Below are 21874 nucleotides of genomic sequence, written 5' to 3'. Positions count from 1 at the left end.
CTACATTATATCCTTTCCTCTATTCTTTTGTTTCCTACATTATATCCTTTCCTCTATACCTTTGTTTCCTACATTATATCCTTTCCTTCATGCCTTTATTTACTTTATCAATTTCTGTTTCTTAACTTTCCTCTAAGCCTTTAATTTTCTACAATTCTTTTTTGGTTCTCTTCTCCTAATTTTTATTATTTTTTTCTTTCGTCATGAATCCATTCCACCATGTACCCCCCCCCCATCATCACTTTTATGTTTCTTTATTTCTTCTCGTCATCCTGTGTCATCTTATCTTCATTACTCCCTAGTTCTTAACCATCAAACAAGACTAATCTTGTTAAACCATCAAATCTTACAAATCATGAAATCATGAAATCCATGAAACAGGGGTTTAGATTATGACAAGGTTTCTAAACTGCATCTACTGTTGGAAGTGTAGTGTGCACTGTGCAGTTTACGCAGAGCAACCAGGATCTAAAATTTCAAGTCCGTGCACTGGTTGCTAGGAAGGTATAAGGGGTGCTGGATTTCTGGAATGTTCGGAATTTTATTATTTTAGCTCCAATTATGCCCGAAGCATGAGGAAACTAACCCAGGCAGTGCAACCCCTGCGTCTCCTAACTATAGTTGGAAAATATTTTCCGTATGTTGAATTGGTTGGTTGCTGGTTTATACTTGACAAGGAAGCAGCGATTAATATAATTGTTGCTGAAACCTTGTACCTTGAGCAAGGACGTTAAATGATTGTGTTTGAGTTGAACAACTTTAATAATTTGTTGTATCCGTTCAAATCTAAAGATTATACATTGAGATAACTAGTTGTCTTCGGATATTTAACTTGGTTTAATCATGAACAAGCTTCTCAACTTATCCTGATCTATCCTAACCTTCTCAACCTTTCCTGATATATCCTAACCTTCTCAGCCTATCCTCATCTAACCTAACCTTCTCAACCTATCCTGATCTAACATAAACTTCTCAACCTATCCTGATCTAACCTAACCTTCTCAACCTATCCTGATCTATCCTAACCTTCTCAACCTATTCTGATCTAACCTGACCTTCTCAACCTATCTTGATCCAACCTAACCTACTCAGCCTATCCTGATCCAACCTAACATTCTCAGCCTATCCTGATCTATCCTAACCTTCTCAACCTATCCTGATCTATTCTAATCTTCTCAGCCTATCTTGATCCAACCTAACCTTCTCAACCTATCCTTATCCAACCTATCCTGATCTATCCTAACCTTCTCAGCCAATCCTGATCTATCCTAATCTTCTCAACCTATCCTGATCTATCCTAACCTTCTCAACCTATCCTGATCTATCCTAACCTTCTAAACCTATCCTGATCTATCCTAACCTTCTCAGCCTATCTTGATCCAACCTAACCTACTCAACCTATCCTGATCCAACCTAACTTTCTCAGCCTATCTTGATCCAACCTAACCTTCTCAACCTATCCTGATCTAACCTAACCTTCTCAACCTATCCTGATCTATCCTAACCTTCTCAACTTATCCTGATCTAACCTAACCTTCTCAACCTATCCTGATCCAACCTAACCTTCTCAATCTATCCTGATCTATCCTATCCTTCTCAGCCTATCTTGATCCAACCTAACCTTCTCAACCTATCCTGATCTATACGAACCTTCTCCACCAATCCTGATCTATCCTGTAAAGATTAATACTATGTCTCTTTCTAGTATAGAATTGGTGCAAGCTAAAGTCAAGTTCAAAAATAAAATAATACAGGTTGTCAAATAAAAACATGAATATTGTATGTTGTCTTTTCCCTATTCTTTGTTAACTTAGTAATTTTAGTGTTTTCATATTAAATACCTATTTTAACAATAAAAATATAGCAATAATGCCTTTAATGGTACAAAAGTTAGTTTGACTCTTATCCTAATATACTTTGTCACATTGAACAGGAAATATGGTCAGCTTAAATTCCTTAACCTTAATTTCATCCAGAACTGGTTTGTTATGGTTCAGAGAATTAAACTTTATCAAGTCAGTATAATTGTTGCTGGCTTCTTTTCTATGGTAACATGGATAAAGTACCATGCTTTCACTATATAATCATGTTATCATCGCAATATTGTAAATGTCTAAACTTATTTTTCTTTCTATATTTCAGTGTTAGATACTTCGTGTTTTATATCCAGTAAATAATGTTCTATCCTTGGTGTTGAAACAAGAGATATCTCCGAAACCCAAGCCTCGACATTGTTCATTGTTCCCAGGGTTTAGCGTTCTACTGGAGAGGAAAGAAGGGTGTGGTTAAATCATGCAATTTAAGTGGAAACTGAACTATAATTTAGACCTATTATAATTACAAGGCAAGAGATATCTAGATTCTCGTAATATTTCCAGCTCAAGACATGTAAACCTGAGAAGAACATTAATATTCATAATGTCTTGGTTTACACAGAGTTTTCAATATTTACAGCAAATTGGAGTTAAATAAAGGTAAAGATAAAATGGAATGAATGATGCATGTGATATCATGAGATCATTGAGATCATATAAAAGTGAAGATGTGAGATCAAGTAGACTGGAGTCCAGGATATCATGAGATCATGTAGAAGTGAAGATATGAGATCAAGTAGACTGGAGTCCAGGATATCATGAGATCATGTAGAAGTGAAGATGTAAGATCAAGTAGACTGGAGTCCAGGATATCATGAGATCATGTAGAAGAGATCAAGTAGACTGGAGTCCAGGATATCATGAGATCATGTAGAAGTGAAGATGTAAGATCAAGTAGACTGGAGTCCAGGATATCATGAGTAGACTGATTTCCAGGATATAACATTTTTGTTGGATATCAAGAGTTAAAACGGTTGTCGAATATCAAGACTCTGATCTAGATAAAGATCTTGAGCATGATCTGAATTGATGAGTATAGACTAGTATCAGTATCTTTACCTTCAACCCTCTCTCTCTAGTCCCTAGTCTAGAACTGACAACAAGTTAATCTCATCTAATAACATGATATTAAATCTTAACAGTCTCTAATATCGAACATTTATTCTCAGTCAATGGTAATAGTTTGATCTTAATCATGTTACTTGTAAAAAGGACTGGTTTAACATTGATTCGACCGGAAGGGATGCAAGGACGAATCAAATGAAAAATAATAAGATGAGAAAGAACGAACCATAACTGGAGGTTTTGATTTGGCAGTTTAAAAAGTTAAAATCGAAGCAATTTTGTATTTAAAGTAGAATCCTAAGTACAGGATTGAGAACTTGAGGATCTGTTGGTATAGGATTAGAAAATGAAAGGGTGGAGAGAATGAGGAGGATTGAATAGGATGGGTGGGATTAGATTAAGAATAAGGTGTGTGTACTATCAACTGTGTAGTTCTAAGATGTATATCTACTCAATGATAATATATTGTAAAGGCTGCGAAGGAAGGATGAAATATTTCTCTGCATTATTCTTGAAATTACCGAGGGCGGGTTTTAACAGCGTTCTTGACTTCATCTAATGCATCTTGGCCCTAATTATGTAATCTTCAACCCCGTATAATATACCAGAACAGCATTCAGTCTCAAGCTTTAACATGAATAAAACAAACAAAATGGTTGATATATCTCCAATTAACATGAATAAAACAAACAAAATGGTTGATATATCTCCAATCAACATGAATAAAACAAACAAAATGGTTGATATATCTCCAAGTCTAAGTCCTGAAAAAAATATGATCTAGGTTAATTTTAGTTTGTACCTAACTTCAACGTAGTTTCAACGTACGGAACTGAGTTTTTGGTAAAAACTCTGATTTCTAATCCCTATATCTTTGCAACCCAATGTAGTAGACCTTTGATATTTCAAACTATGAATTCTGATAGATTAACCATGTAAAAATGGTTATGGTCTATTGTGATTCCCTTTTTAAAAGTAAATTCATGCAGCAGAGATAAAGAAGTCAATTGTGAAAATTTTATACTTTTTCAGATAGAAATATTGTGATATCTTCATTGTTGCCCACAAATGGGCATTCCCTTTAGCAGTATATAAAGCAGATGGAAGATTAATAAAGACATGCGCTGTTTCATCGTTCGTTTGTTTGTGAGTTGATATCGAAATCTTTTAATTGCGGTTTATGATTCTTCGATTATCCCTATTAGGTTTTAGTTTTGGGTTTGGTGGGAGTAGAACGGATGTGGGAGGAGCTACTTAACAATCCCTCAGGAAATAAGAAACCCAAACCTTAAACTATTCTATCTTTTACCTCTCACTACTCTCAACATATACCTGGAGCTGTAGCTTGAGGTGGATATTAACCCTCGGTTCTGATTATATTCTGATCAACCCAGGATTAGGGGTGGTGAGGAGGGTTCAGGGGTGGGGGAACTGGTTTCCCTCATGCAGCGCACCATTGGTTTTCAGTTCTCTGCGGTACCTAGAGGAGTGAAGATGTGTATGCGTAGCTCCGACACCTAGCCTAGGGCGTTACAACTATGTTAGAGGCGGGATTAATAATTTGTTCAGAGTGACGGATAATAACTTAAAAAGTGATTTATACAATCCAAACTATTATTGCTCACCAGTCATCGACCAGGTTTGTTTATTTTTCTAAAATTATATCTGTTATGTTTTGTAAATGAAGTAAAACAGTTAATTTTAGAAATTCATTTACCTGTGTTAATGAGTTTCTAAATTTCTCTAGAATTAAACCAGAACTCATGATTTCTTGATACTTTATTAATTAGGAAAAATAAATGACGTTAATAAACATCAAATGACTTAACTATAAGTTACTTTAAGAAAGGAAATGATCGCTTTTCATTTTGGGTCCAATTCAAATTAAAATCTTGCAATGCGGAAACAATTTCTAAAATTGACTTTAAAATCCTACCATGGGATTAAAAACTCCAATTTAATGAAATCTAGAAGTTTAACGGGTGTTTGGAAGCAATAAAACGTGTCAATGTATCTATATAAATAAAGTTGTAATCTCTGTGGGTCTGTCTGTCTGTTTGTATGTCCGGCAGGATTAACTATAAGCAAATAGATTCTAGTACAATAGATGGCAACGTAGAATTTGTATGCTCTCAGTACAGCTGTATTCTTACGTCACAAGTGTCACCAGTGTTTTGTGTCCGACAAAATTGTTAATAATTGCGATAATAAAGTGCTTATTTTACAGTGAAATAAGTGCAATTTAGTATTCTTTGTTTTCTATTTTTATACTTTTTATCTAATCTTGGGAAACATGTCAACTGATGTTAGAAAATGTTGATTTCCTTGTTATATTTGACACTTGAGACGTCGTTTATAATTGGTCTATTTCTCTGTTGCCACCTATTGTACTTGATAATCTATTTGACTATAAGTAACTTGGGCAGCACCGGGTTCCTAAGTTAGTCGTAAATAAAACGGATATATTTTGTAGTTTTATAATTATTCAATGTTTTTCAAAAAAGCTTTGATATTTTTTTTAAATTTACAAAAAGAAATGATGAACGTTTTATTTTTAAACATAAAAAATTTCAAAATTAAAACAAATCTGATTTAAAACTTCCTTCACAAGATAAAGCATTTCCAAAAAGTGATTTCTCGGAAAGAACCGAGTTCTAATGTTTGCAAAATGTTTCTGAGTATTTTGCTCTAAATATTACAAATCATCTTAGCTCGAGACTAATACTCATCTGCAGAATAATAATTTCTAGAGAATTATGTAAATATCTCCAGGCTCTCTAGACAACCTCAAAACTCAGGAATTTAACCCAAGGTGTGCCCCCTCTACCCCCTCTGTCAGCATTTTAAACAATAGGCTTATATTTGCCTAAACATGTTCGGAGAGTTTATGCTGCCTGTATTTTATTCAGACTGATGTAGGATTGGTCCCCCAGGATTGTCTTGCATTTTAACAAAATTTATTTTTAATCATACTGAACTTACAACTTTTAAAAGGACAGAATTAGTCCAATTCGGTTTTCATGAGTTGACATCATTAACTCATCTCTGAACTCTCGACCAGTGAGAAAGAAGAAAATAAATTAAACTGATTGAACCGACTTTAAAAAGTTTTGTTAATTTAATAGTTACCAGCTCTTTATCTTCTATACTGGACAAATAGATCCAAGCTTAATATGATTTTTTGCCACAAACTCTGATATACTTTAACCTTAATTTAAACATTACTAAATGAATTTAACATAAACTAACTGATTTCTACTTTAAACCTAACTAAACAAGTTTAAAATTAACTTTAAACTTAACTTTCTGCAAATCAAAATGTGCTTTATTTGCTTTTTTAATATTCATCTTATCTTGAGTTTAAAACAAACTAAATAATTAAATATCTTGAGCTGAGTTCATCCCAGCTTTAACGTGTTATAAACCTGGATTAAAGTTAGCTTTAGCTCAGCAATTAAAGAAAATGCCATTCGATCAGAGCTTAATTTTACCTTGTCTTTAACTTATTGAAACCTAAGACACTGTGTTTAATATATGTTGTATGTTCATGAATACAAGAAATCCAGGAACTTGAATATGTTAATTCTCCTTAACTTGTAAACTGTTTTCCTTGAATTTTTTCCTCTTCCTCCCCGTGTTTTGAATATTTTTAAATAAATGGTTACTTAGTAAATGTGCAAAGTTAATCAAATATTTTTCTTTTAGATATTTTTAACTGCCTTAACTGCTTGACATTATTTACTTTCCACTTTAACCACTTTTTTGTTGTTTTTATAATGCACAGATATTGCAAAACAAAAAAGATTACAAAACTTTATAAGTATCTTAAACTGTTAAAGCGTGAAATTACTACCGGAGAAATCTTACTCTGAACCCATCCGACCCGGAGAGGTTAATAGCTTCTCCTTAACCAGCCTAAACTTTCAATCCATTAATTCTGCCATTTCTAAGTTTTGATTAGAATTGGTCACGTTGCATTGCAAGTTATCTAAAAGAATGTTTTCACGACTAGAACATTAATCTCAAATTTTTCAGGGCTCCTCGAGCAACTAAACTTTGATCTGTATACAGAGGACCTGGAGCAACTATACTCTGATATACCAAGAACCTGAACACGGGATACCTCAGCTCAAGGAGACTTTGACTCAAAGACACCTTGAGCCTAAGAATCCTGAAAATCGGCCTCCAAAGCCTCAAATATTTTCTTGTCGAACATAGCACCTGAACCCTGAACTTTTTAATTTATAACTGAATTGGTTCTCAACCTAAAACTTTTGAACACTAAAAGAATCTAAAACTAAACTTTCAAATCCTGAGCCGCTGAACTAGGAGCTTCTCACCCTGAGAACTTGAACTAGGGCCTGTTGAACCAAGTGCTCCAGGAACAGAGGAAGTATGGAGAGGGAGATCCCTGACGTATTTAATATCTTCGCTTTAGGTAAGTTCATCTACCATACTTGTTCTTCTTTTATAATTCTATTCTATGTTCCTTTCATGCTCTTTCTATGCACTTTACACTGATTCGTCATATGTTTTAATCATTTCCTCATGCTTTTTTATTGATCCGTATCTTTTAAATCTATTTAAGGTCAATTTAATGTTTTAATGACAGATTCAACGTTTTCAGATTTCATTGTTTTATTGGAAGATTAAACGTTTTCAGATCAGGTTTAATGTTTTCATTAAAGTTAATGTTTTCATAAAACGTTTAACCTTTACATAACAGGTTTCACGTTTTCATAACAAGTTTAATGTTTTCATAAAAGGTTTAATGTTTTTATTAAAGGTTTAATGTTTTCATTAAAGGTTTAATGTTTTCATGAAAGGGTTAATGTTTTCATAAAATGTTTAACCTTTACATAACATTGGTTTAACGTTTTCATACAGGCTTAATGTTTTCATAAAAGGTTTAATGTTTTCATACCAGGCTTAATGTTTTCATAAATGGTTTAACTTTAACAGGTTTAACGTTATTATGTCTTTATAATAGATTTAATGTTTAAATAACAGGTTTAAAGCTTTTAGAACCGGTTTAACGTTTTTATAACAGACCTAATTTTCAGGTTTAATGCTACAGTGCATGGTAGATTCGATGTTTTAACAGAAGATTTAATATCTTTATGACAGTTGATTATTGTTACATGTATGATTTATGTTTTGTTGACAGATTTATGATTTGTGATTTTTATCTTATTCTTAACAGAATTAGGGTCTTCATTACATATTTTATGTTTTAATGACAACATTTTGTATGAAAGAATTGGTACAACATTTACAAGTTGGTTTCAGATCCGCTCCTTAGAGATAATTTGACTTATCACTAAACGTACACCCTGTACTTAAAGACCAATTTTATTCATTTACACTGGGTAATTTGGAACAAGGTTTAGGTAAACAAAAAGGTTGGCAAGGTCATACGATCATAAAGATTAAACCAAATTACACTCAAACTTTTAAACTTTATTTTTGCACATACGTAAAAAAAAACTTGGGCAGAACTTTGAGAGTTAAAAACATATTTTGTCACAATTTTGAAGGAATTGAGTTTTTGCCACACACAGATATTTTCTAATCCTTATATCTTTCCAATCTGATGATGTAAACCTTTGATATTTCAAAGTAAGAATATTTGATCTAATAGAATTCATAGTTTGAAATATCAAAGGACTAAAACATCGGGTTGGAAAGATATAAGGATTAGAAAATCAGAGTTTGTTGCAAAAACTCAATTCCTTTGTATTGGGGTCACACTGACGCTTGACCCGTAACCGTGCGAAATGATTTAAAGTATTGTTGAGCTGTATGACGTCTGTTGACAAAAAGGGTTGTCCTGGCTCTGTCCTATGAATGTATACTGGTAGAGCTGAACCTAAGGTATTGCCTAGGTATGTTGCGCTAACTTTCCCTGTCATAGGGAATACACCTTGATGTGTGTACCCAGGGGGGGGGATGCTCCATGTGTGGGGGGAGGGAGACATGCGTTATGTAAGGTGGAAATCTCCGGGGGGGAGGGGGTAGAGATTAAAATTCTCTCAGTGTACAAGATATTATGGAGGATTTATCATCATGCAAGGAAATTATTAGGAAATTAAATTATATCTTTATAAGTTGGGCCTTTACATCAGGATAGGTTTCGGAGGGAATAAGATCAGGATAGGTTTCGGAGGGAGTAAGATCAGGATGGGTTTCGAGGGAGTAAGATCAGAATAGGTTTCGAAGTGGACTAAGATAAGGATTAATTTCATGTTACCAGGATAAGCTTTAGAGGGGGTAAGATAGGATGGATTTCGGAGGGAGTATAGTCTACAGATGAATATCGGAGGCAGTAAGATCGGATATATTTCGGAGAGTCAGACCATGATGGGTATATAGAGGGAGTAAAATCAGAATGGACTACGGAGGTGGTGCGGTCAGTAGAAAGAGAAAAAATCGTAAACTGTTTTACATAGGGGAAGATGAAGAAAGTTTTGGATGGTTTAGTGTCCGATGGGATGGGAGGAGAGGGGAGGGGGAGGTTTATGAAGTCTAAGGGGGAGGGGGTAGGATAATGAAGGCCTGAAGGGAAGGGATAGCAATCTGGTTATTATTGCAAGAATAAGGATAAGGGCATGGTTCCAATTAACAGCTCTGGTATGTTTACTGCAAATTAGAATTTCAAGCAGATAAAGGAGATGTTTAAATTATCTAATACAGATAAATGTCTGATTTCCTATCATTTATTTACTGTAAACACGCCCGACATTATTATACAAACAGGTCTTATCATGTTAATGGTTGCAGTTATAATTAAAACAATGATTACAGTAATAATAATAATACTTTTTCTAGGTAACCCGAGCCTACTGGATAAGAGACGAGGAGGAATACCTCTCCCTGGGATATCCTCAGCTAGAGATGATCAAGGATACAGATGGAGTCCAAGATACGAGGAACAGCTGAATAAATGGCAGGACCGAAGTTCTCCGTGTGAGCGTCCTCGAACCTACGACAGGTTCTATCAGAAGCTCCCTGGAAACTTCCAGGAACCACTCACAGATAGCGCTATCTCCGTCTGCTCTAGTGAAGAAAATGAAAAGATTGTGAACAGTGATAAGAAAAAAAGAAAGACTAAAAAAAGTGAACGTCAATCTCGAAAAGAGCTGCACTACTCTAGAACCTTGACGGAGCATGATGTAAGACACCTGGAGCGTCATCTATCCATGAAACGAACCATCAGAAAGAAGATAATGAGAGATCTTCAGCAAGCATTCGTCCAGGATCCCCGGGAGTTCACAAAGGTGACCAGGAAACGAGATATAAATATGAAAAGCTTAAATTTTGACCGGAAGAACGGAACTGGACAGTCGGAACCAAATTTTCTAGATATGCTCCGGGATAGTGATGACTCAGGGAATGGGTCTCCAACCAGGTAAACTAGATTGTTAACAACTGTTGGTATAAACCTTTGAAATTTCAAAAATTATAAAAAAAGGCGAGTGGACAGTTTCTTAAATAATTTTTTTTTTCAATTTCAAAAGTTGCCATGATTATGGTATACCCTGTATCATGAAGAATTTGATCTGATTCCAAATATTTAGGTCAAATTACCCCCAACCAAACCCTAGTTCAGTGTAAGAACAGTCTAAAGGTCAAACAAGTGTGGATTCAATTTTTATAATTCCATACGTACACATTCACAGAGTTCATATGCAGAGTTAGCCCTGGTTGGAACGGGGTTTGGAGAATTATCAAATCTCTGTCTTAAACGGTTTGCAAAGTTAAAGATACAAGGTTTAGATGAAAAATCTGAAATGTTTGATGTTGAATTTAAATTCTCTGCCCTGGCATCAATTCTCCACGTTTAAAGTTTTATTAAGTTTGAAGCGCATACAGAGCGCTAGAGCATACACAAACTATTCTTATCAATTCTGCGCAGTCATTTTCCACCTACTCAAGCCTTATACCTTGATACTGTACACTGTACACCAATTAAAACTGTACTTGGATACTACACTGTACACTGCACTTCCACTTTAGTCGTCTGTACCTGGATACTACACTGTACTGTGTAAAGTGTACACTGTTCACCAATTCAAACCTATATCTGGATACTATACTGTATGTACATTGTATTCCAACTCAAACCTGTACCTGGATACTATATTGTATGTACATTGTACTCCAACTCAAACCTATACCTTGATACTATAGTTTATGTACATTGTATTCCAACTCAAACCTGTACCTGGATACTGCACTGTACGCTGTACAAAAACTCAAACCTTTACCTAGGTACTACACTGTACACCAACTTAAACCTGTACCTGGATTATACTGTACTGTAATTCAAATTCTTTAAATTCGGCCACTGGATACTGAATTAAACCTCTCTCGATATAAAATATATAAAATATCTGAACCTGGTTAAAGTCTGGAAAGGTTGAATATATCTCTCTATCTCTAGTTCTGTCTAGTATCCCTGATATCCCGACAAAGAATTTAATAATTGAATTTGTCCTGCATAAACTGATGCATAGCATGAAATGCCAGTATGTATAAAATCATTATTTATGTACATACATACAGGGTAAACCACAAAGGACGAGACTTTGATAATTCTTTTTAAATAGAAAGATCTAATGGTTAAGATTCTGTATTAAAAATAATCCTTTATGTCCAGTGAACCATATGTAAATATAAGAATAGAATAAGATTTGTAAAGTTTAATTAAATATATCTTTGAGTCAATAACGTACATTTCTACTGTAAGTTAAGAGTTCTTTTAACTCGTTCATGCTTGTTATTCTCTCTTCTTTCCTCATCCTCCTCTTTCGAATAGTTTCTGGGGTTTTATTTAATGTTTCTAGTACTTCTCTCTTAAACTATATATTATATGAATCCAACCTAGTCGTGCATAATTTGAAACGCTAAAAGAACTGTTTCAGTAGAATAGCTCATGCAATAACAAATATTATTAGCATGCTACTTACATAGGACAGGGTTACAAGCACAGTTTACACAAATAAAAGAAGAAATGTTGGAGGATAACTTTGTACGGCAAGAACCTGGAAAACTGTGGAATAGGAAGACGACAGTAATGCAATACTTAATTGTATTTGACGATGTTACAGAGCAAAAAGTTTTACTAGTGTTTCATGTTCATCGAACTATTTAAAGTCATAAATTGAGTCTAAAAGTCGTTTATTCTGGTTCGGTTCTCACTGTAAAACTAATTTATATCTTTGACACACTCTGGGGACCGATAAAAGACAAATTGTTAAAGGAAGGTTAGGCGGAGAGAAATTGTACATATAAGGTTTAAAGTGCAAACACTATTTTTATTATTTAAGTTTATCTTGTGGTTTTAACAGTCCTTGGTTCAGGAATTACGAACTTAAAATACCGGAGTTGACAGAATATAATTTAAAAAAGAATTTACAAGAATTATATTTAATGAGTAGGAAATATTAAATATTAGGGACGTGGTAAAGCTTGAAATATACATGGAATGTGATGGATAATTACAAATTCATGATACTGTCAAATTTAATATTCCAAAGAATGTTCCATGTCCATGTTGTATCTGTGCCCCACCCTCCCTTCACACCTAGAGATCCATCTCATCATCATTTCAAATATGTCAGATGCCAGGGGACAAGTCACGGTCTAGTCATTGTTTTCTTAATCACTTTTAGCCACATATTTTCATCTGTTTACCATTATGCTTTCATCTGTTTACCATTAGGTTTTCATCTGTTTGACATTATGTTTTCATCTGTTTACCATTATGTTTTCGTATGTTTAACACTAGGTTTTCATCTCTTTAAAATTAAGTTTTTATTTCTTTACCATTAGGATTTTATCTGTTTATCATTTTTTTTTCATCTGTTTACAATTTGATTTTCATCTGTTAACTTCTAGGTTTTCATCTGTTTACTTTTAGGCTTTCATTTTTTTAACATTAGGTTTTCATCTGATTACCATTAAATTTTCAGCTGTTTACCATTAGGTTTTCACCTGTTTACCATTATATTTTCATCTGTTTACCATTATGCTTTCATCTGTTTAACATTAGGTTTTCATCTGTTTACCATTAAATTTTCAGCTGTTTACCATTAGGTTTTCACCTGTTTACCATTATATTTTCATTTGTTTACCATTATGTTTTTATATGTTTAACCTTAGGTTTTCATTTGTTTACCATTATGGATTTATCTATTTACCATTATGGTTTTATCTTTTACCATTAGGATTTTATCTGTTTACCATTAGGGTTTTATCTGTTTAGCTTTTTTCTCCATCTGGTTGGTTTACCCCCTTGATGTTTTGCTCTGTTCCATCTATTTCCAGTTTTCGTTCTTTTCCTCTGAGTCTATCCTTGTATAAATAATTCTGGTTGTAAACACAGGTTAAACATACTTGGAGAATACTAGTCCTTCCTCACTTCAACTTTTCATATAGTTGGAATACTAATCCTTCTATCCATCTATCCTTTTATCCTTCTATCCTTCTATCCTTCTATCCTTCTATCCTTCTATCCTTCTATCCTTCTATCATTCTATCCTTCTGTCCTTCTATCCTTCTATCCTTCTATCCTTCTATCCTTCTATCCTTCTATCCTTCTATTCTTCTATCCTTCTATCCTTCTATCCTTCTATCCTTCTATCCTTCTATCCTTCTATCCTTCTATCCATCTATCCTTCTATCCTTCTATCCTTCTATCCTTCTATCCTTCTATCCTTCTATCCTTCTACCTTTTAATACCACTATCTTCTATTTCTTTATATTATCCTGTAGGTCTGTATATATCTACCCTATAAGTCTGTAAGACCGAATTAGGAGAAAAGTTAAGAGAGTGATGTTAACGCTTCAGAGAATTCAACTCTTTTTATCCGCGCATTGTTTTTTGTTCGCGTATCCACAGTCTACACGGTAATCCAAAAATCTTAGAACTGCTGAAAAAAATTACAAAAGAAAAATTTTTTAATTTTCTTTTTCATTCTCATCATCGACATCCTAACTTTACTGTGCAATGTTTGTACGTTTTTTCAATTTGTTTGTTCTTTGAACACCCAATACATCCAGGGTTTTAGGTAGAGAAACTAGAGAAACTAGTAGAATCGTAAAATTAAATTGTTAAACTCAAGGCTGGCTAGATTTAGAGTTTAAGCAGTTGTATTCTTTCCCAGGCAAATTTTAAACAAATACTAAAATATCTTAATTTTTACTAAATCAAATAATTTTTACTAGGTTTTATAATTATAATTTTATTGAGAGATGCACCCGCATAACTTGTGTCCAAGGATTCAGGCTTATTATCTCTTTTTTTCCTCACGTATACATTTTTTTGAGAAAACTCGATCCTTACAAAAAACAATTGGCTTTAAACTAAAGTTTTTGTAAAAATTAAAAAAAATTTTTCCTCTTGTCACCAAGCCAAAAGTTTAATTTTAAGTTTTCTATATTTTTCTCCATTTCAAAACTGAGTACAACATATTTTAAGCAATAGGATTTTTCCTTTTTCCTTTTGATGGATTTCAGTTATTTCAATTCTTTATATAAAAACTCTGCCCTTGGTTAAGTGTATTTATCAAATTAATGATTAAACGTGAACAATGATTTCTTTTAAGATAAATTATGTTTGGAAAGAATGAATCCTTGTGATTTTATATTGTTGTCCCCAGGTCCTCCAGGTGATTAGAAACATGTGTCCTGTTTATTAGAACACATGGAGTGTTGTGTTCTGGTTTTTAGATGATTTGGACACCCCGGACTAACCAGAGTGAGCAGCATTCGGTTTCTTCTATTTGAAATCAAACGTGTTTTGGTCTATAATTCAACAACATTTTACCTTACGAATTTACTATTTCATTCAAAATGTAAAAGCCGACAAAAGGTATTTAAGAAAGGCTAAAAAATTATGTTTAATTTGTGAAATTGTGAAAGTCACAGCATTCTGGAATATTGACAGAACTGTAAAATCCACGTGTGGATGAACAATCATATTTAGAGATAAAGAGAGAGATTAAGTTTAGAGCGCTCTTTTTTCGTTTTTGTTGCGTTTTTTTAAGGAATTTAATCTTAAGCCAAGAACTCAAATTTTCTAAACTCTTTATCTTTTCTTTTTTAAAATTCGGTGATGGTGATGAACCAAACCTCTGTAGAGTAAAAAAGTAGATGTTAGTTCCACATTTATCTTTTTTATTTGATGGTGTAAACCTTTGATATTTCTAACTTAGTTTTTTGATCTATCAGAATTTATAGTTTGAAATCTAAGGTTTGTGACATTTGGTGCAAAGTGATATGGTTTAGAGAATTAGTGTTTGTGGCAAAGACTCAATTCCTTTAGTTAAACGTTGATTTCATCGGTCGACCGTTTAAATCTCTGATGGTTCTTCCAGGCTTTAAAGTTTTGACTTCAATTTTTCATTTCAAAGTTTTATTTTGACATTAAAAATGTAAATATGTGTTTGCAGCATTTGTTAAAATATCATTATATAATATTAAATTAGCCTTTATCTTTGTAACTAGATGATATTTTAAACTGAGACTATAGGAGTTTGTGGCTAGAAATCAGTTCTTTTCTGAAAAAGTTTTTTTAAAAATATTTCAAAAATTCATAGTTGAAAATATCAAAGTTCTACGACATTAGGTTGCAAAGATATAAAAATCGGACAATTTGAGTTTGTGGCTAAAATTTAGTTCCCTTCACAGTTTGAAGAAAGCTAATTAATATATTTTTAGATTTTAGATTTTAGATTTTAGATTTTAGATTTTTAGATTTTAGATTTTAGATTTTAGATTTTAGATTTTAGATTTCAGATTTTAGATTTTAGATTTTAGATTTTAGATTTTAGATTTTAGATTTTTAGATTTTAGATTTTTAGATTTTAGATTTTAGATTTTAGATTTTAGATTTTAGATTTTAGATTTTTTGTTTTCGTTTTGTAAGTTTTCTTCCCATTTCTAATCCTGATGAATATCTCATTTAGGAAACCTTTCCTGAGCTGCAGGGAGCGGAGACGTAAACCATCCATCCTTGATGAACCTCTCAAACCTCCGGAGCAGGATCTGTTGTCCCTTGAGAGGATAAAACTGGTTGAACCTGCTCCAGATTACAATCAGGTTTTAAATAGATTAAATTTAAACTAACCTTGTCCTTTACTTGAAGGAACCTTGGGGTTTATCGTCTTAAACATCTACATTCATGCTTTTAATTAGAAACGTATTTAAATGAGAAAACTTGTTAATTACAGCAAAGTTTGCATAGTTTAAAATGTTTAATGTTAAAAGTAATTGTTTAATTGTTTTCACCATAAAAAAATATTTTTTTTAAAAATCTAAAATTGCTTTTTTGAAAAAACTGTTGATGTAAAACTTCTCAGTGTTTTGTGGAGAATCTTGAGAGTATAGAAATTTAAATGCTTGAAACATTATTTGATTTCCGTCAAACTTCACATAATTCCAGCCATGAGCCAATTTTATTGTTTTCAAATATATTTTTTTTCCAGAAATCCGTCAATAAAGAACTTGATATTTTGCCACAAACTCTGAATTCTAATCTTTATAATCTTAGTCACCCAATGTCGTAGACCTTAGATATATTTCAAGCTAGGAATTCTGTTACATCAAATAATCTAAATTTGAAAAATTAAAGGTTTACACCATTAGGCTGCAAAGATACAGGGATTCGAACATGTTTGTTGCAATGACTCAAGTCCTTTGTTTTGGTATATGTAAACTTTTCCTATGTACACAAATATATATGTAAATGGAAATATTTTTTTAAGAATCATTATTTTTTAATCTTGAGTTTTCAACTCTATAATTGTTTCAGGAAGAAACTGAAGTTGGGAAAAGTAAAAAATCTTTATGGCAAATGTTGACAGGCAGAAAGAAGAAGAAGTAGGGAAGAAGAACAATAAGAAGAAAATGGTTGCATGAGTTTAATCAAGCCTAGTATCCGCTCAACCAACTAGTTTCTCATTAAAAATATTTCATCCTGTCGTATTCAGCTGCAAGCTGGTAAACTTATTCACGTAATATTAAGAAAATGATTCTGTAATCTGTGGTTCGCAGGACGTGTTAGGGAGAGAAATCAAGGTTCTGGTTTATATCAGATAGACACCGCTATAGAATTATGCACCCTGAGAAATATATTCGGAACCCTGAGAGAAATAAACAATTTGAGTTCGTATCACGAATGTCATTCACAGCTAACAATAGGAGTTGTAAATTCACTCTGATTTCTACAAGGCGTTCTGTAAAATCTATTTGTAACAGCAGAGAAAGTACACCCAATAAAAATAAACAGATTAGCAAATAAGATACAGGGTATACTGTACACATACTGTACACTGTGTACAGGGTGTAAGATACAGGGTATACTGTACACATACTGTACACTGTGTACCTATAGCAATTTACAATGAATCCTTTGTACTAAACTGTCTACCAGTTATTCTGCACAGTGTACCCATTATACTGTACCGTGTAGCACAATACAATGCACTGCTTTGCAATACAGTACATTGCAGTTCAATACAGTACATTGCAGTTGAATACAGTACATTGCAGTTGAATACAGTACATTGCAGTTGAATACAATACATTGCAGTTGAATACAGTACATTGCAGTTGAATACTGTACATTGCAGTTGAATACAGTACATTGCAGTTGAATACAGTACATTGCAGTTCAATACAGTACATTGCAGTTGAATACAGTACATTGCAGTTCATATTGCAATTGAATACAGTACATTACTGGGTAGTGCAGTTTAATTCATTTGCGAACGGTGCAGAGAATTGAAACCATTAAAAGAATTGAGTTTTCCCTCACAAATTCTGATTTTCTAATCCCTTAATCTTTACAACCAAATGTCGTGGACCTTAGATATTTCAAACTAATATTTCTGTTAGGTCAAATATTCTAAGTTTAAAATATCAAAGGTTTACACCATCAGGTTTCAAATATATAGAGATTAGATTAGATTAAATTTGAGCTGGTAAAAAAAGACTCAATTCCTTTATTTAGGCGCATCACACTCTTGTCAATTTATGAGAGGTTTACAAGATACAATATTTTCAACCGACTTTTACAAATAATTGTTAGATTTATAAACCTGATTTCATTTCTATTTCTTTAGATTCTGACTGAAATGGTTTAAAATACATAATTGTATAAAATATCATCTTCCTTTAGTAACCTTTAGTAACACAAAGTAAGATTCGTCTTTGCTGAGTGATGATTGTACAACAATAAAACGGAAAAGGAAACATGACCTTTACTCCTGGATTCCAGGCATACTCAGTAAATCCTCCCTTGCGTGCTAAACCTTTTACACGGAGAGTACTCCAGCTAAACCTTATACACGGAGAATACTCCAGCTAAAAGGTTCCAAGGGTTTGGTATCAAACCTTCACTGAGAAAGAACTGGACAAGAAAAGAAGGAAAACGTTTTAACGCTTCGAAACGGAGATAAGTGAGATAGAGGTAAAATGGTTTCAGACTAATTTCAGGCCAGGAAATGATAGATAGATAGATGTGGGTTACAAATAAAACATGGGTACATATTTAGTTATGTACACTGTACATTTACAAGGGCTTTTGTACCAACCAATCGATTGATGTATAAGCATCTCAAAACTCTTTTATTATCATCATTATTATAATATTTTTTGACATGTTAGAGCCATGGTTCAGGACGTGGGCGGGAGGGGATTTGAACTGATTGAGGCCTGAAGGGTTAAGCTTTGATTGGCACATAATAGGATTAGTGAATGTGAAGGACGGATATTTTATAAGGAGAAGTTTGATGACTTTGATCTAGAGTATAGAGTGCATATAAACCCTGATACATGTGTACAATACACCCGATTAAAGGAAATAATTATATTATTGTGATCCTTATTATTAATATTATTATTATTATTCTTGTTATCTTTATTCTGGAAATAAAACTTTCTGTGATAAATTATAGTTCTGAGAAAATTTGCGCATTCATCAGATTTTTGTGAAAGATTTATTTGGAAAATTACAAACTATTAAAACTTATCAAAACCTCGTTAATTAAAATATCTATAACATTAAAACTTATCAAAACCTCGTTAATTAAAATATCTATAACATTAAAACTTTTAATCTTTTTACTCTTTCTCCCGCGTGGTAGGACATTTGCATTAACTTTATGGCCAGTTGATCTTTTGGAATTATTCTTTTTTAATATTGCAGCCATTTGCTCTACACTCATTTAAAAGCTTGACTCGACGTTTACCACATCTGCTGCAGAGATACTTTAGAGGAATGTTTTATAGGGTAAATGACATGTTTCGTCATAGAGCAAATGAGGTATGAGCAAATGACGTATGGGCAAATGGCGTAAGAGCAAATGACGAATGAACAAATGACGTATGAGCAAATGACGTATGAGCAAATGACGTATGAGCAAATGACGTATGAGCAAATGGCGTATGAGCAAATGACATATGAGCAAATGACGCATGAACAAATGACGTATGAGCAAATGACGAATGAGCAAATGACGTGTAAGCAAATGACGTATGAGAAAATGACGTATGAACAAATTAAGTATGAGCAAATGACGTATGAGCAAAGGACGTATGAGCAAATGACGTATGCGCAAATGACGTATGAGAAAATGACGTAAGAGCAAATGACGTATGCGCAAATGACGTAAGAGCAAAGGACGTATGCGCAAATGACGTATGAACAAATGACGTATGAACAAATGACGTATGAACAAATGACGTATGAACAAATGACGTATGAACAAATGACGTATGAACAAATGACGTATGAAAAAATGACGTATGAAAAAATGACGTATGAACAAATGAAGAATGAAAAAATAATGTATGAACAAATGAAGTATGAAAAAATGACGTATGAGCAAATGAAGTATAAGAAAATGACGTATGAGAAAATGACGTATGAGCAAATGACGTAAGAGCAAATGGTCCATTGAAAACATGGCATGACAGAGTAAAGAGCTATAGAGCACATGTTTAAATTAGCAGATGTACATATTGTCTCTGTATCGATGTTCACATGCAAAAATGCTCCAAGTGTTGAAGTTCTCACTCACACACAGCTGAGTGATAGAAGATTAAAATATTGGCATGTAGCTCTGTCCTTTATAAACTACGATTTACGCCGAGTTTTTGTCGGTGAACCCTGGAACCCATTTTCTCCACAGATAATCCGTGTGACTGAGGTTAGAGCAAAGCCTGGGGCTGAGATACAGAACCCGGAGATAGTAAACCCAACCCAACCTTAAACTTTTGTAAACTGTAGTTAGCAGTTGCACGGTTTTTACTTCTAAATCTTGTAAAGGCAAATATGTATGGGGTATGTTGTTTTAGTAGAATATTAAGCATCAAAGGTAAAATGACACTACTGGTTCAAAAGTACAAACCTTGACCCCTTTCCCCCCCCCCCCCGACCCCTTTACGTTTGAAAATTGAACCTCTAAATTGAGAATTTGTGGTTGAAAGTCAATATTTAAGTAAAAGGTTCAAGCTATAATAGATACACGTTCATGCACTTAATTCCAAATATATATAAATATTTTTATAATGATAGATATTTTAGGGTTTCTGACTTCACTTTACACATAAATATAGGAGTAGGGTTCATGTTTCCGTGGAAAATCCAAGGTTTATAAAGTTTTTAAAGATTTTTTTGGAACTTATTGTCTTTTTGATTTTACGTTTAAGCAAGATTATCCAGCGCTGAACGTTTTTGTGTTGAACACTTTTAATCCCGATAATTTGATCTCGATATCCACTTTCAATTTGAGGATTAATGATTAATCTCTTCATTTTCTTTATCCCCTAAGGGTACGATTACCATGCGGGATATCAAATAAAGATTAAATTAATCTGCAGATTAACAACAGGTAGACTTCTGAGGACATGGAAGAATCAATTGATTTTTAAAATCAATTTTAAATGTTTTTTTTTCATGTCACGTTATTCTGCTGAGGGATCGAAGGGGGTGGGATTAACGCTTTACGTGTTCGATATCTTTCTTGTTCTTTTCTGTGGGCGTAATTTCAAGTGACCCTTCATGCCAAGAATAAAGAGAATGTCCGAAATACAACGGTACTCTTCAAACCTTTAACAGATCCTTGATGGTTGGAAACTCCACGAGTTTATCTCTAAAATGCTGTTTAAATTTACGAATAGTAGGCGTGTATACTGTATACGCTAATAACGTAGATTTACAATGTAAACAGAATTACATTATTTCTCGCAAATCCCGAATACTATATATGTTCATTGTTAAACGCGGGATTCAAAAATACAAATATTTATTTTCTACGACTACCGAACAGACTATATTGTTAATTAATTCAAAACTTCTAGCAAAAAAATGTTTAACAATTACAAAAGTTTCTGCAAAGAAATATTGATAAAATCGTGATCATTGATCACTGATGACTGATCACTGATCACTGATCACTGATCACTGATCAGTCAATGGTATAAAAGGTACTGTTTTAAATCGTACACACCACTTCTACATTTACTGTAAAACACATCTAAACACAAAAAAATGAAAAAGACAGCAATACAAATCTTTTTTTCGAATGCAACCGATAAATCCATTTTTTATATAGTTTTTTTTTTACCCCGAATGTTTAAGCTATGCAGGCCCAATGCATCGGATTCATTATTTGATTCAAATCAAATTATTACCAATCCCCAACTTTAGTCTAATCCTCTGAAGAAGATTTTAAATGTAATATTTTAGGGTGATTTGTAATGATTTGCTGATTTTAAATAATCCAAAAAAAATGGAAAATGGAAGAAAAATTAAATAAATGCAGAAAACATGTTTCCTTCTATCTTTTGAAAACTACAATAAAACTTAAATAGCTAGAACTCAGCACACAGTTCGGAGAAATAAATTCTTCCCGTTCTTTGTTCTT

At 33.2% G+C, this 21874-nt stretch overlaps 1 protein-coding gene across 2 annotated transcripts; it reads left to right on the top strand.

Moving 5' to 3' along the window:
* The first annotated feature begins 4376 nt into the window (after positions 1 to 4376).
* On the top strand, positions 4377 to 17236 carry LOC111695602 (uncharacterized). 2 transcript variants are annotated; one of them, XM_023464981.1, is made up of 5 exons: positions 4377 to 4578; positions 6975 to 7377; positions 9768 to 10347; positions 15911 to 16043; positions 16756 to 17236. In XM_023464981.1, the coding sequence occupies exons 2-5, from the start codon at positions 7335 to 7337 to the stop codon at positions 16825 to 16827; spliced, it is 828 nt and encodes a 275-aa protein (XP_023320749.1). In that variant the 5' UTR covers positions 4377 to 4578; positions 6975 to 7334; the 3' UTR covers positions 16828 to 17236. The 2 variants fall into 2 exon arrangements, with proteins under 2 accessions (XP_023320749.1, XP_023320750.1); XM_023464982.1 differs by lacking the exon at positions 4377 to 4578 and adding an exon at positions 5672 to 5751.
* Positions 17237 to 21874: the final 4638 nt, after the last annotated feature.

The sequence above is a fragment of the Eurytemora carolleeae genome, unplaced genomic scaffold, assembly GCF_000591075.1.
Source record: "Eurytemora carolleeae unplaced genomic scaffold, Eaff_2.0 scaffold231, whole genome shotgun sequence".
NCBI classification, from domain to species: domain Eukaryota; kingdom Metazoa; phylum Arthropoda; class Copepoda; order Calanoida; family Temoridae; genus Eurytemora; species Eurytemora carolleeae.
Note: the sequence above shows the minus strand (reverse complement) of the source record. Positions and strands in the feature narration are given on the sequence as shown.

Excerpts from the sequence above, each read along its gene's own strand:
- LOC111695602 (XM_023464981.1), top strand. The coding sequence starts at position 7,335 with ATGGAGAGGGAGATCCCTGACGTATTTAATATCTTCGCTTTAG. Across the intron at positions 7,378-9,767 it reads ATTTAATATCTTCGCTTTAG|GTAACCCGAGCCTACTGGAT; the intron begins GTAAGTTCATCT and ends TACTTTTTCTAG. Across the intron at positions 16,044-16,755 it reads CTGCTCCAGATTACAATCAG|GAAGAAACTGAAGTTGGGAA; the intron begins GTTTTAAATAGA and ends TAATTGTTTCAG.